Source organism: Cinclus cinclus, chromosome 12 (assembly GCF_963662255.1).
Source record: "Cinclus cinclus chromosome 12, bCinCin1.1, whole genome shotgun sequence".
NCBI classification, from domain to species: domain Eukaryota; kingdom Metazoa; phylum Chordata; class Aves; order Passeriformes; family Cinclidae; genus Cinclus; species Cinclus cinclus.
The window spans coordinates 20,971,083-20,986,785 of NC_085057.1; the positions used below are offsets into that span (position 1 = coordinate 20,971,083).

Consider the following 15,703-nt stretch of genomic DNA (forward strand, 5'->3'; position numbering starts at 1 on the left):
AGCAGCTGAGTCATCAAACTTGCCTTGAAAGGAGATGTCTTCCCAAGCAAACCACAGGACAGGCTGGTCCCCTTTATATACACACATGGACAGCTGAAATGGTCTGAAATGCTTACAGGTTAGAAGGTCTATACAACATTACACCTGCCACAAATCAAAGTAGAAAAGTTTTACAGCACATTATACAGGTCCCTCTAAAGTCTAAAAAAAGAGAACATTGACTGGAATCACCATATTACAAGAAATCATCACTAACAAATCATATAATACTATTTCTTTTTCTTTTACAGAATCATTGCTGATAGAGTAATTTTAAAAAATCACTTTTTAAACAAGTATACAATTTTCACTTTAAAATTAACTGGTTAATAAAATTCTGTGCAAAACAAGCCAGCCTCTATAATTATGTGAATTTATTTATTTCTTTATACAAAAAAAAAATAAAACAACAAAAAAAGTTCATTCAGAAATGTGTCTCCTTTTCTGTGATGGTGGAAATGGTGCCATCTCCTTTCCGTTTGGCATCGCAGTCATTTATTGCTGCAATGTAGGCTCCTCCTCCGAGCTTGCCCCGCATTTTCAGGTCTGAGCTAGGTGTAATCAACTTCCTGAATTTCTAGAAAATTGGAGAAATTGGGAATCATTACATATTTCTTGGTCACAGACACACCTCTCTTTAACTTTTGATTGATTAAAAAAGGCTTTTCTCCTGCATTTCCGCTTCCCATTTATTTCCCTGTTGTGGGCACAGCCTCAGACCTGCAGGATGTACAGTTCTGGATAAATCCCACCAGACCAAAGAAGGCAAAGCTCAAACCAAAGCGACTTTTTTATGCTGATTTAATCATCCCCTCTCATGAAGACACTCAGCACTGTCTCTGTTCTACAGGTACATTTGTTTCTTATTTTATCATCAATGATGTCCACTGGAAAAAGCAAATAAACCAGAGAGAGCCAAGGTGTATTGAGCTGTGATAAATAAAAATATACTTTCTCTCTTCTAGCACTGACATTCACAGCAAGGTTGCTGCTCACAGCAGGAAGTTGGCTCCCCAAGAAGCTACCAGCTGTGATTAAAAGAATCCTCTTGTCATCCTGGCAGGGAAAAGATAACAACCTGTCTGCAGTGCTGCAGCTCCAGCAAAGTCTGCTCACCTGCAGGGACTGGTGGGGCCGGTGCATTGAGGAAATATTTAATGTTTAGATTTGTGCAGACTTCCTTTTTTGACTCTCTGAGACAACAAAATAATGGACAATTCACTTTTAGTTTATGTACCCAGTAAAGATTTCCTAGGTTGTCTCCAGGCTGTGTTTAATCAGCTGAATGGAGTCTTTGCAATATGGACAAAACAAGGCTTTTCTGCAATGTTGAAATCCCAAACAGCTGAGTAAGGTTTGTATTTTTGTTTCTTCTACTGTTGCTTCCTTTACTGCCTTTCTTTGGAGCTCCCACAAAAAACGAGCAATATTCCAAGCTTAAATTTGACAATTACCTCAGCCTAGACCTGAGCAACCTGGCACCAAAAGCTGGAAAATTCCTCTGAATCTCTTTATTTGCCTGAGTTTTTCTTTTAGAGAACTAAAATTAGGAAAACTGTCCAGAAAATGAGAATGTGGGCAACCCAGCTTCTGCAGAAAATCTGGACAGCACAAACAACAACCATTGAAAAAGGCAGCTGACCTGAGGGAATGGCTGGTACAAACCATGAGGGATTTGGGTGATGTTACAGACATTTTAAGCTACAAATTGTGCTGGGACAGAGCACCTTAACTCAATAGTTTTGGTTAGTTTCCCACTGGCAGCAAAAAACCCAACAGGAATTCAGAATAAACCAGAGAAAGTCCAGAATTCTCTTTCCAGTGGTGACTGAGAGCCCTAACCCAGGGAACAGGGATGTGGCACTGCTGCTGGGATTAAAGGATGCAGGTGAGGACTCCCACCCCTTCCCCAGCTCTTTTCCCAGCATCACTGATCTGCAGGTATCTCTCACCTCCATGAAGGTGCCTTCTGTCTTCCAGAGCTTGATGCAGATCCACAGTGGGATGCAGACCATGGAGGACAGCGCCATCATCCACCCGATGCCATAGCCCCAGTCAGGGTAGATGTACACATTGTTGTATTTCAGGGGCTTGTATTTCACCAGGAAAAAGATGAAGATGCCCTGAAACAAGCAGAGACATTATTAGAGGTCTTTGGGCAAACCCTGCACGTGTAACAAGGATTTGGCTGAGTGTTGTGGCCAGGCCAGGCTCCCTGAGGAGGGAGAGCAGAGAGAAGCTCTTCACTCAGAGGAAAAAACCCACCAGCAACAACCTGTTTTCTGTACAGCTTAAATAACACATCTCAGACACTCCTGCAGAAACGAGCAACCTTTCAAGTTTAATCCTCTGGATGACAATAAACCCCGCACTTTGATGGCAAACAACACCTGGGCAGGAAAGATTAAGTTTTGCTGCAGCAAACCAGCTGTGATTAAGAACACGAGCTGGGTTCTCTCCAACCTGTCAGAATGAAAAAGGAAAGCCAAAATTTTTGAAGTTGCTTTAATCCACTGTGTGTATCTGCAGTTTTGCAGGCCAATGCTTTCATCCTACCAACCCCCCCCAGAAATCTGTCTAAATTTCTAATCAAGCAGGTTGGACCATTCCAATGTATGAAATAGAGAAAAGCTGCCATGTAACTTTTTCCAAAGTGATGAAATGAGTGCACAAGAGCAAATGGTATAGAGGTCATTTCAGATTTGGTGCAAATGAGTCGGAAATTTTCCTAAGTTTGCAAATGGGAACCTGGATCTTGAGGTAGCCCAGCTCCTGTGGTTTGCAGTTCCATCACTGGAGTATTACACAGCTGGAAGGCGTGTTGGCATCTAATTCTCAATTTCAAGGGCAATCAGATCATGCTGCCTTTGGAACTTTGTCCCAGTGATACTGCCACAGATCTGCAGAGCTGGCACCAGCTTCCTTCCCCTCCTTCATGCCTGTGGGATGGGCTTTTAGCCTCTCCTACTACTTTTAAAAGTAAAAAATGTCTTGCCTCCTTTGGAAAATGTCCACTCCCCCAAAGAGAGAGGAGGAAGGAGGAGAAAGGAGGAGAAGGGAGGAGAAGGGAGGAGAAGGGAGGAGAAGGGAGGAGAAGGGAGGAGAAAGGAGGAGAAAGGAGGAGATAGCAACAAAAGACCCAGCACAAGTCTGGAGGAGCTCGAGCTGTGTGCTGGCACACAAGATGCACTAACTGCAGGGAAAAACATCCCTCTTCTGGCAAATGTTCATTTAGGGCCCTGGTATTATTTTTATTCCTATGATTGTACATACTAAGATTTTTCTGAGAATATTTAACAACTTTTACAGATCCTAGAGTGGGCTTTTATTTGAAATACATGCAACATCTCAACAGGCTTTTTTTTCCCCTCAACTATTAGAAGCAGCAAAATTATTAAAAAACCATGTACAGCACCCCCTCTTTATATCTAAAACAAGTTATTTGGACATTCTGTACTTACTGCACAAATACCTGGAGTTAGGACCATCCAGCACCACTTAATCAATGACACAGGTTTGTACCCAATCATGTCTTCAATGTTCTCATAAAAGCGATTGCTGCCTGCCCAAAAAAACAAAGGAAAAGCAGATATAAAGTGCACCTGGAAGGCGTTGTCCAGGTCAGGATTCAAAGCAGTGAAGAGAAAGCACAGACAGAGCTGGGAAGGCTGAAGCTGCTCCTCTTTCCCTGGAAAACTCCTCCCTGCCATCTGCCCATGCTTGTGGCAGAGGTTGATATAAAATTCCTGCTGCTATAAAACTTCAGGAGCTATAAAACTTTTATTTCATACAGATCTCTTATCAGAGAGGGAGATTTGATTAGTGTGGCACAAGCTGTCACAAAAATATTAACATTTCATTTAGTCCTACTCTCCTTTTTCCTCCACATCTTGAGTTTTGCTTTCCTTCAAAGCATATCTAAACCTAATATATTCTGCTTACTTGATTTATTCTCTTCATTGTAGAATCAGGTTGTAAACAACCCCAGTCAAAGAGTATCTATTTTATATATAAATATATTGATATATATGCTCATGTGTGAACCCAAGGATATCTGGTCACATGTGAGCTGCAGTTCTGTGTTGCTTTACAAAGTGAAATTATCCAGAGTGTGCATCTTTGTGGAGAAAAAGTAATGTATTAGTTTTTTGGGGCATGGGAATGTGGAGGGTCCATAAGGGTACAAGGTTCTCATTTTGCTTTTATGCAAATAGGAAACTTTGATCAGAACAAGAGAGCAATTTTTATCACTCACCATATACCCAGCCTATGCAGACGCACTCAAAAATGGCAACAAAGAGCAGGCACATCCCACTGGCTGCATAGGAGTCAAAGAGCTGAAAGACATACATCCCACCCTGGAAGAGAAAATAGGAAAGGAAAAAAAAATGTTGGGTTGGCACTGGGGGGATAGTTAATAGCAAATCTGTTTTAATTACACCATCAAGCTGTTGGCTCCCTGGCAATCTTCCTGCTTAGGTTGGCTCCTTCTTGAACAAAGAATATTCATTTCTTGGGTTTGTTTTTTTTTTTCACTCTGCACTTCCTTTGGGATGTTAAATCCAGAGCGGAGAGAAATAAATTTGATTTTTTTCCAAAAACGGTCTCCCACCTCCCTGCTTTTCAACCTGTTTGTTGTCACATCAAGCTGTAGATATTCCCAGGTACTTCTGACCTCCAGATACTGGGTCTGTGTCTGTGTTATTAATATGTAAAATAATTAGTGAAAATGTGGGAAAAGAAGGTAAAATCTGTAGCTCTAATGGTGTAGGGACCACAAAATGAATAAAGTGACCTAAAAAGTGTGAATGCAGCTCACAGACTTTAAGCCACATGACTGAAACAAGTCTATTATTTGTCACAAAGAAAAAGAAAAAATAATAATCCAATCAATAACATTATGGTTAAAATAATTAAAATAATATTGATAATATCACACTTTTTATGTGAGACGCTTAATCATTTGTCACATCTGCATTTAATATTGAAATAATGAGGAGGAGCCCACAAGAGAGCATTTCAAAGGAAAGGAATTCTAAGGAAGGAAAGAGGGGCTGGAGATGAACCCCTCAGTTGGAATTTAATTGTGTTTGGGGGACTCGTGTGATCCATTACATCTCAGACAAATTTCTGTAGATGGAAGAGAATCTTAAAACAGGAAGAACACTAGATTTCTACTGCAAAGTCATCATAGTGAGGCTCAGCAAATACCTGAGCAAAATGAAAATTTAGAAATCCACCACCTAAGACACTACAACGTAAGGACAAACAAAACTCCTGCTTGGATATTCCTGCAGTTTGGAGAACTTGCTTTCCCTTCACTCTTGAGGTTTATATTTCTTTTAGCCTGTGTATCTTAATAGCTCTCAGTGCTCAGCTCAACACATGCACTGTGAAGAGGTCATTCCAAGATTTCCCATTTTACATAGCAAAGATGATTTATTTCACTGAGAATAAGAATGATTTACAGGTAAATATAAAGTATATCAGTATATAAAATTTCTGCTCAGTTCATTATTTCACACAGAGCATCATATGTCTTATCAGATAGGGAGATTTGATTAGTGTAATTAAATATTCATGTTCCATGTTCCAGATTATTCCAAGCTGGAAGGGACAAAAATTTCCGCTCCGAGACTGGCTGCACTGGTGGCATGGCCTGGTGATCTGGAAACCGAAGATGGTTTAATTTTCTCTTTTCACTTTCCTTCATCTTCTTTATTGTTCTTTCCATCCAAAATGTGGTTATTCTTGCCCAGGGTAAGCAAGCAGAAACCACGATCAGTGTGTGTGGTTGGCTGGTGCAAAGCAGATGGAATTCCCTGGGCTGTGCTGTGTGTTTTCAATTAAAACATTCCTTGAGCTCGGCTGATAAAACGAGCCCACTTTTCCCATCTCAGACATCACACAGGAGCTGAGGACAATCTCTCAAGCACCGTGTTGTCACATTCCTGACAGGGGAATTTGTCCGTGGCAGAGATTCCTGTGCTTTGTCTGCTGTGACTGCAAACACAAGTTCCTTTCCTGAGGAAGGCAGCTCTTACCTCAGTTAACATGATGAGGCCCAGGAAGTAGGACACGATGGAGAGGCCGAGGATGAGCAGCTCCCTCCTGTAGCCCCTGCGGAACACCTTGGGGTACATGTCCACCACGGCTGTCACGATGCTTTCCACGCACACAAACTGCAACAGAGGACAGCAAAGATCCAGTGAAATCTGTCTTCTCTGCTGCTGGGATTGGGATTTGCCACCTAACACTTTAAATATCCTCCGATATTTTCATCACACAGGGTGGGTTGCTGGAGTCAGCTCCAATAAAAGTGCAGATGACCATGGCTTACAACAGGGTTGAGTAAAAAATCATCCCTAGAATCCTCCAGTTCCAGTATGTTCATCAATGCCAGAAAGTTCTCTGCTTCCCTTGTTACCTTTGGTTCCTTTTTGCTGCAATAATTTTAACATTCCTAATTGCCCTACTTTATTGGACTCCCTCCCTAAACTCCACCCTAATCCCGCCCCTCTCCCAAGTTTATAAATATCCCTGACATGCCTTAACACCTGCTTTTGTCCATTTGCCCTGGTGCATGGAACTAGCCTCCATGTGCCATCTTTTTACCAGTTTGTTCAGTGCAAACTGTTCAGCTTGCTGGTTGTTATTTTCTAGTATTAAAGTTTTTAGTTCCTGAACAATCAGGTCAGATTTTCTTTCTGTATAAAATTGCTGAGTTCTGTGGAGCCTCTGGCCCCTATAGCCAGGTTAGGAAGGATCAGAGGCAACAGTGGGTGATCCTGGGGACACTCCATAAGCAGAAGCTCAATCTGAGAGGAACATCTCCAAATATTAAAGTCCAAAGTTATGGATTTTCACCAAATTCAAACAGTTGGATCCTCTAACGTTATCCCAGACTGCATCTGCCCTGTAGCAGGTGGATTCAATTCAATTCAAACTTTTCAAACGTGGCTTGAATGGGGATTAAATAATATACAAACCCTCCATGAGATCATGTCACTCCAGGCAGTTTTGCCAGTTTTGCCATGCATCCTCCAACCTCCTAAAGGAGCAGAAGGATTTGTGGGAAGTTCTCTCCATTTACCAGAAGACAGAAGTTCCCCAGAGCTGTTGAGTGTTGAGTGCCTAAGCCAGGTGCTTCTAACAAAAGAGGGCAGGAACGTGTTCAGTGTCTTTAAACAGCAAAAAATAGGAAAAGCCCTGAGCTTCTGATTCAGGACTCTGGAGCAATGTTTCTAAAACAGACTCCAAAATTAATGCCCCAAAATAGACATTGGAATAGTCGAGAGCAGTAATCCAGGAGCTGCTCACTTAAAAAAAAAAAAAAAAACAAAACCAAAAACAAACAAAAACAACCACCCAAACTTTTAGGAACCTGTTAGATCATTACAAACAGCAGCTATTAAAACAATTATATTTAATGATTGGGAATGTCATGCAGAACAAGCACTGCTGAGCTTTAGAATCATAAACTTTCTGAACCAGTCATGCCAAGGGCTGAGCTGCCTGCTAAAAATCCCGGGCACTTCACATTTTTCTTCAAGCAGCTTTTGCAATTTTTACAGTCACACAGGGACAATGACTTCTGTGCTGCCCCTTTGCTGCAGGATATGACTACACATTCCTTGCTATGGTATCTTGCAGTAAAAATACACCATAGAAAATTACATTATCACTATCTGATATTCAGCTTCAAAATTCATTGCAAAGTGCTTTAAAAATGGGTTGGTATTTTACTGAAGCGTGAATTTCAATCAGCCCTGTTGAAGTTCAGACTGATTTCCATGTTAATAATGAAAGCTGGAGCCAGGCTGATCCAGCCTTTGCAGTGAATCATGAAGGAATATCCAGCATCACAACTAAATTTAAAATAGCAAAGAATTAAGTTAGGGCTCAGTCTTTCATCAGGCTGATGCTGTTGAGGTGTGATTTCCACCTGTTGGGGAGGCTAAAAAAATCACAGAAGTGGGGTTTGTTTCATACCTGACTGTCCAAGCCCAGGAAGATGAGCATCATGAAGAACAGAGCTGCCCACAGAGGAGACAGAGGCATCATGGTGACAGCTTTAGGGTAAGCAATGAATGCAAGTCCTGGTCCTGAAAAGGAACAAAGAAATGAAAAGTTTGTACCTGTGTGGGAGTCTGAGATGGAGTTCAGCTCCTCCAGAACTGCCTGAGCTGTGGGAGAACAGCATTGCTGACACCAAAAATGTGGTTCTGGCTGATCAGGGCTCACTCAGCATCACTTATCAGACTGTTTTATCTGGACACACCCATTTTCTCACTTTTCCTCTTCTGCTCCCTTCCCCTTCCCACTGTGGAAGAGGAGGGAATGAACAGCAGTGTGGGTGCTCAGCTGCTGGTCAGGGTCAGCCCACCACACCTGATACTTCTGTCATGGCAGATAAGAGGAGCTAAACCCAAAACTGAACACCTTGACAAACTCTACATCCCTCACAGTCTAAACAATTGGTGATGAGGCTTATCAGAAGTGGCACAACCCTGCCTGCATCCTGGCCAAAGGATGCACAACTTCTGTTCAGTGCTTTGCGTTCCCATTTTAGGTGTGTGGATGTGCAGCACTACAAACATCCCTGAATAAATCATAGTGTGTGCTCCTGTGATTGCCTTACATAACTTAGGAACATATCCTGGAGTCTTTATTTTTCTCCTGGTGCAAGGCACACATTGGTTCCCATCCTGCTCTGTGTTTTTGGGTGCTGCTGTTGCTGTGTGACATTGGCTACATATTTAGAGAAATCTGCAAAATAGAACATTTTTGTTCTAACAGTGCTGATTACTTCTCAGATCTGCTAAGTTACCTTCTCACCTTGCTCATGTTTTTCTGTTTTTATTTGTCAGCTGCTTTTTTTATGAAGTCAGCCAGCTTTGAAAGCAGGGGCACAAAGGCCCTCTCCCAGCCAATAAAGGAGAGCTCTGTGCTGCTGCTGCAGTAACTTCAGTGCAGACCTGTCACACACCGCTGCTTCTTCATTTAAAGCAGCATTTACAAGCTCCCATAATGAAGTGCAAGCCAGTTGTATTGAGGGATTTAGGAGAAGATAAATATTTTCCATGAGAGCATCAGTGAAGCCCTGCTTGTTTTGCACTTTTCCTGGGATTAACTCCATGAGAGTAATTTCTCCTCCTCAATAGCCTAGCATTGCATTGGGGCTTCTTTCTGGGCAGCCTCCTGTTCTTTTTCTTCTGCTTGTGGATGTTACAGCCACAAAGGTGTGGAGTAAATTCCATTGGATGCCCAGCTCCAATGGGGGTCGTGGATGGTTAATTTTTCATAAATCTGTGCCTGTGTGCCTGTCTGGTTTCTCATTTTAACAGCTGCAGCTTTGTTTCTTTAATATCCTTTAATTTTTTAATATTTTTAAAATTAATTAATTTATTTTTTTTTCTCCAGAAGAAACAAATATTAGTGGATTTCAGTATGCTCATGGAAAGAGGGTGGAATGCAGATGAGGATTAACACACAACTGAGTTTGTCTCTGCTAAACAACATTCTGAATGCTCAACTGGAGTAAGTTTGGTAGCGGGGACTCCTTGAATTCATGGATTTGGTTCTATGCACAGCAGCATTAATATTTTTCACACACAAATATCTGGCCACAAAAATAGTTCAGAACTCTTCCTGCAGCAGCTGTTCCACTGAATCATCTCATCCACAGGCCATGGCACAGACTTTGAACTCTGACCACATCCTCTGGGCATGTTTTGTTAACTCAGAAATCTGCTTTTGTAACTTACCTGATTCTGCAACTTCTGCAATGGGCACGCCTTGTTCATAAGCCATAAATCCAAGAACTGAAAAGATAGCAAAACCAGCAACAAAGCTTGTGCCACTGTTCAAGCAGCAGAGCATGATGCAGTCTCTGAAAATATAAATAAAAAACACTGCAGTTGATCTCCAGAGCTGGGGTTTCTTTCATCTGCTGCACCAGAGGTATTGACAGAACCCTGGGCTGCAGGAATGGAAAGCAAGTTGTTCATTAACAGTAAGGTCCCAACTCAAATTATTCCTGAGGGCAACCAGGAATTAGCACATGCAGGAGGATACCATCAGAATATCCTTGCTTGTGTTTTAACTGCAAACCTGTTACTTGATGTTTTCCAGTAAAATATTTTAAAAAACCATGTAAAACCATGTAAAACTATGTAAAACATATAATAATTGTTAAGAACAATAATAATATTAACAATAACAATAGCAATAATAATAATAACAATAACAGATTCCAGAGGGTATGATCTCATTAATAAACTCCATAAAAATGGTAACATTTGTTTCCTGGGGAAAAAAAAAAAAAATCCTGTGGTCAGATCTTAGCTGATCTGATCTGTCTTAAAGAACATTGGCAAAATATATCCATGCAAAATACATCCATGCAAAAAACCAGCTGCACCTTGGTTTCTAGACATATTTAAGAGGCTGTGGGAATGAAAAGCACTGTACATAATCTGGAAGTGTGGGCATGACTAAAAGAGTGTCTAAAAAGAGGCAAAGGCAGTGCAGGGACAGAGATCTCTCAGACAAACACATCCCACACTTGAAACCACGACAAGGACGAGGCCAAGGTGAAGAAGGATTTCTTTGCCCAGACTGGAAACGTCACAAGAGTAAATCTCTTTAAAGAAAGGGAAGATCCTCTTGCAGAAAGGTGTGATTTCCCCCAGAGCCCAGGGAAATATTGTTCATGCTGCTCTGACAGCTCTCCAGGCACGACAGGTGAGGAGGCAGTGATGATTTATGCTGACAGTCACTCCTTGAAGATTGTTTACCATGAGAGACAGCTGTGTACTTGAGAAAGTAATAATCTAACCCAGATGTCTGAGGTAAATTAGGGTTCTAACCCACAGAAACACAAGGCAAGTCTGGAGCTGTCTCGAGCCATCCCTTGATCCGCTTTATCCCCATCCCACTGTGGTTCTGGAGGAAATTTTTGTGCAAGATATCAATAAGAAGAAAGGATCCTGTAAAGTCCAGGAGGTTCTGAATTCACAGCTTCAATAATTCAGTAAAGGGTCACATCCTTGTCACAGATTTGCTGTTGAGAATCAGAGACAATTCCTGCTTCAAAGTCCTGGCAATTATTCCCTCAAAATTTCTCTGCTAATCTCCCTGCTTTGCTGTTTGTCTCATTTAGTTATTTTTATCCTGTGACATCATCTCATCACTTTTTTGAGCTCAAAGTGAGGTGAGCAGTTCCAGCATCTTCTTCCTTCACTGAGGAGCCCAGCAGTGCCTCCCACATCTGTCCAAAGCTCTTCTGACACCCCTGGGACTCAGCTGAGCACCAGGCACACACATTCCCCTGCCAGGGAACACCTCGACAATCCTGAGCTGCAAAGCCAAGGATCAGCTCAGCCTCTGGGCCATGAGAGGCTCTGGCTCCCTCTCATCACCTCAGCTACACCTAATTTTAACTATTATTTTGGGAAGGTTTGATGTTTTCACAGCTATTTCAGAGTAAAAATAATCTCTGTGGCACAATGTCTACAAATTGCTAAAATATGCCCAGCAATGAAAAAGAATGAATATTCCCATTTTTAATGGACAGGCAGACATGGACAAGTGCAGTGATGTTCACACTTCTTTCATGCCTGGACTCTCTAACACTGTTCATTTGCAGTGAAATACTTGCTGAAAATACAATTCTAACCTCAATTTATTGGCTTTTTGTATGAAATTCTCCCTGTAGTTATGCCCAACCGGGCCAGTTCTACACTACGCATGTTTTAAAGCAAATTGCCAATCCAAAATAAAGGACTGAGGAGCACAGAGGCCTTTGTGCTTTGCAGAGATACAAAACAATGGAAAATCAGCCCTTTCCTGACCTTCACAGTGAATTTCAGCTCTGAAGTGCTCTGGAGGGACTCTCACCCCACCTCTCTCACCTCAGGAACTGGTGAGTTCAACCCTGAGAAATTAAAACTGAGTGTGATGAAACGCTGTTGATAAGAGAGGTCAGGAAGATGAATTCTATAATCCTTTGGGGAATAAAAGAGATCCTGCTTTTGGGGGATGCAGCCAGATGATGCCTCCACTGGGCACAAGCTGTTTTCTTCAGATAAGATTTGGTTTAGATAATTCCCTGCTTCAAATGCAGTCTGAACAGATATTTCCTACTGAGGAATGCTGTGGCACAGGATATTTGAGAGCTGCTGGTTCCTGAGTGGGAGATAAAGGCTGGAGCCCCTGGCAGGGTCTGCTGCTCCCTCCCGAAGCAGGGGCAGAGCCCAGCTGGACAATGCCACAGAGCAAGAGCATCCCAGGGAGCTCCACTCTCAGGGAAGTGCTGCAAACCACAGCACCACGGTACAAATTATCTGCAGGGTAAGAATACATTTCTCCAAGGGAATGGGAAAAGGGATTTTCATCCCCTCCAGCCAGTGAGTTCCTGTTCTTTTCAGATACCACCACCCCAGCTGAACAGGTTCATACCCAGGGAGGCAGGCACAGTCTGAACACAGCTTCTCTGGGACCCTCATAAAAACAGAACTTCCATTGCCCTTCCCTCAGCTTTGCAGGAATTCTGCCAACCCCTCAGCTCCTGGGCTTTGTCCCATAAGCAGAAGTAACCTGTAGTTCAGGGATTTTTTTTCTTCTATGGGAAGAGAAACTGGAAGGGGGATCCAGATCCACTGATTGTGAAACCAATGAGTTTTAAAACACAAGTGCTCAGGAACCATTGGAAGGGCAACATTAAATTTTTATCTGCACCCTTGGCAGGAGGACATCAGAGCCTGACTGAAGCCCAGACTGATTTCAAGTAAAAGGAAAGCTTCAAATTTTTATGAAAACTTCACATTCTTCCAATTTAAACTCCTGCCAATCACCTGAATAATTCAAGATGTGCATCACTTCTCCTCTCCCTGCCTGACAGGCAGGACACTTCTGAAAATTCATCCTGCCTTCCTTAAGGAGCTTCTCTGAGCCCACAGAGCCCCTGGCATCCCTCCAGTCCCTTCCTTGCCTTTATGGATTCCTCAGGATCCAATTGAGAAATTCCCATTTATCTTTTCCTCCTAGACTAGAAACTTGACAAAGGACAAATCTTCAGGTCTTAAGAGTTTTGTCCCATGTGTGAAATCACTCCTTTATCTCCTGCTCCACAGTGGGAACAGGGGAGCTGACCCAGGACTTACACCTGGGAATGGATTTGGGATTCTGAGCTGGATAAAAATCAGAAGAAGCATCAGTACACCTCTGTTATCCCTGTGGGGAAACACTGCCTGCTGCTGATGGCACTGCCAGGGCTTTCACCTTCTCAGAGGAGTCACTTGGGACACAAACTCTGGGACATCCAGGGAAGAGCTGTTTATATGTTTTTCAATGAAAGACATGTAAGCTTGATAAAAACTCATTTTCTATTCAAAGACAAGAAATGATTTTTGCAATTCATTTACCACTTTAATGAATGAAATCAGATTTAAATCTTAAATTCGCAAGGCCTACGTGCAGTTCAGACTTTCCCATTTCCTACTGAAATACCTCTTGCCATTATTTTCCACTACAATATTCCCTTAGGGAAAAAAAATGGAGTAAAAAAGAACAGAAAATGTCAATGTTACAATCAGACTGTGGGGATTGCAGGAGGAAAACCCCCAGCTTGACCTCACATTTTTAAAGCGCTGATTAGAATACAAAATTGTGGTTTTCACATCAGAGATCTGTTCAGGTCTTGCTCTGCCCAGCTTGGCCACATTCTGCTTTTCATATCTGTCCTACCCCTTCTCTCAGACTCATTAAAAATCACACACCAGGACACATTAACATCTATTTCTTAGCTGAGAAATTTGGGAAAAGTTTTGTGAAGGGAATTGTGAAGACTGGATGGAATAAAAGGTGTTCAGCTGGATGTTCAGGAGCTTCAGAGCAGGGTTTTACCAGCTGAGCTCCAGGGTCAGGGGAAGGAAGGGAGGAAAACTCCATAAGCACACGCTTCCAAACTCTTGCCTTTTGTAAAAAAAACCAAAAAAAACAAAAAAAACCAAACACACAAGAAAACAAAAACAACCAAAGAAAAGAAACAAAGAAAAAAAAAAACAGCCTCAGGAAAAGCATTCCTGCACTCCTTGAGGCACTGGCAATTTCTAGTTGGGATACAGCTGGAAAGAAATATGAATAAAACTGAATAAGAGAGGAAATGAGTGATGCCTTTGTTAAAGTGTCGCTTGTGCTAATTAGGGAAAAGGGTAATTGCAGCAGCTCTGAAGGCTGTAGGGGACTCACACCACTTTCTGCAGCACAACATTTTGTCTTGCTAAGGCATGGAAAGAAGGAGCATTTCCTAAAACTGTCTCATAAGATCTGCAAGTAAAAGCATAATTTAGAATTTAAATAAATTTGGGGGGTTTGGGGTGGTTTGTTTGGGGTTCTTTCACTTTTGGACTGTGTTATTTCCTTTATAGAAAAATGAATTTTTAATTCTCTGTCTGGCGATCTTAATGGAGTCGCTACCACCAAACTGTCCTTGTAGGAATTTTTAGGAAAACTAATTCAATAACCACGGATTCCAGAAGAAAAGAGTAGTACTCCTATTGCTGCCCATGCCAGTAATGTGAAACAGGGATTTTGTGCAAATCATATCCTTTGGACATTGACTCAGGAGAGATTAAAACCTCCTGAAGTCATTGGCAATTCCCTCCTTGGGAATATGGAGATAAGCCATGATATGCTTTCCGTTCCCCAGGGCTAGGGCCTGTAAATGTTCCCAAAAATGGGGAAAAGTGGCATTCAGAGCATAGACCAAACAGAGGTGATTTTTAACGACAATTTTTGGTAGTACTTTTTAAAAACAGCTTAAGTAATGCACACACATTCAATTATACCTGCCTGGAATCCTGCATCTTTACATGAAATTTGTATCTCTGTGTGTACTGAGGGGTTGTGGAAGGCTCAGATTTGACCAAAATCAACCAGATTTGACCACTGTTCCCCTGGAGCAGTTCCAAGAAACATTACACATCTCTGTCCTACAGAAATGTGTGAGTGTGCTTATGGCTATCCATGTCAAAGGGAAAGGGAAGTGATTCCAAATCTCAGCCCAAGAGCAGAATTCCAGCGTGGGAGGTGTTACCTGTAGCAGTTGTTGTTGTAATTGTTGTAGCTCCCCAGGGCTGTCAGGCACCCCAAGCAGATGGCATAGGAGAAAAAGATTTGTGTGCCAGCATCCACCCACACCTGGAGACAGAGAACAGGGAGAGCTTCAGGAAACCAGCCAGGAGAAATCACCCTCCTGAAAAATATTGGCTGCAAATCTGTACAGGTGTCTCTGCAGGTTAACGGGTCTGGCAAAGCTTTTCCAAATCACAACCTTTAAAAATAAATGTGCTGAGAGGAAAATTCCCCTCCCCATCCCAGCTGATCTTTAGCCTAAAGTAGAAAAGGAGACAGAATTCCTAGAGAAGAACGTCACCCGTTAAATTCATTAATTGCTTTTAGATAGTTTTAGTAATTGCAGTCTAAATAGAACTACCTGCATTTATCTCACTCCCATTGTTATTTATTGAAATTTAAAAATTTAGTGTGAATAAATGCTCTAAAGACAAAATGTGACATTCCTAGATAATACAAAATGTCTCATTCCTAGATAATACATAAACTAAGCTAGGAAAGAAGGGATCACTTATCCAGGGAAAGG

General features: G+C 41.9%; 1 protein-coding gene across 1 annotated transcript in view; it reads right to left on the bottom strand.

The window, feature by feature from the left end:
* Nucleotides 1–369: 369 nt before the first annotated feature.
* The window catches only part of SLC6A11 (solute carrier family 6 member 11), an 84,495-nt gene continuing 69,161 nt past the window's right edge, over nucleotides 370–15,703 (bottom strand). Inside the window, exons 7-14 of the mRNA XM_062500442.1 lie at nucleotides 15,140–15,243; nucleotides 9,807–9,931; nucleotides 8,032–8,144; nucleotides 6,084–6,221; nucleotides 4,295–4,397; nucleotides 3,501–3,601; nucleotides 1,992–2,162; nucleotides 370–616 (exon numbers count right to left, since the gene is read on the bottom strand). Coding sequence (XP_062356426.1) covers nucleotides 464–616; nucleotides 1,992–2,162; nucleotides 3,501–3,601; nucleotides 4,295–4,397; nucleotides 6,084–6,221; nucleotides 8,032–8,144; nucleotides 9,807–9,931; nucleotides 15,140–15,243 — 1,008 coding nt within the window. The 3' untranslated portion in view covers nucleotides 370–463. The remainder of the gene's footprint in view (nucleotides 617–1,991; nucleotides 2,163–3,500; nucleotides 3,602–4,294; nucleotides 4,398–6,083; nucleotides 6,222–8,031; nucleotides 8,145–9,806; nucleotides 9,932–15,139; nucleotides 15,244–15,703) is intronic.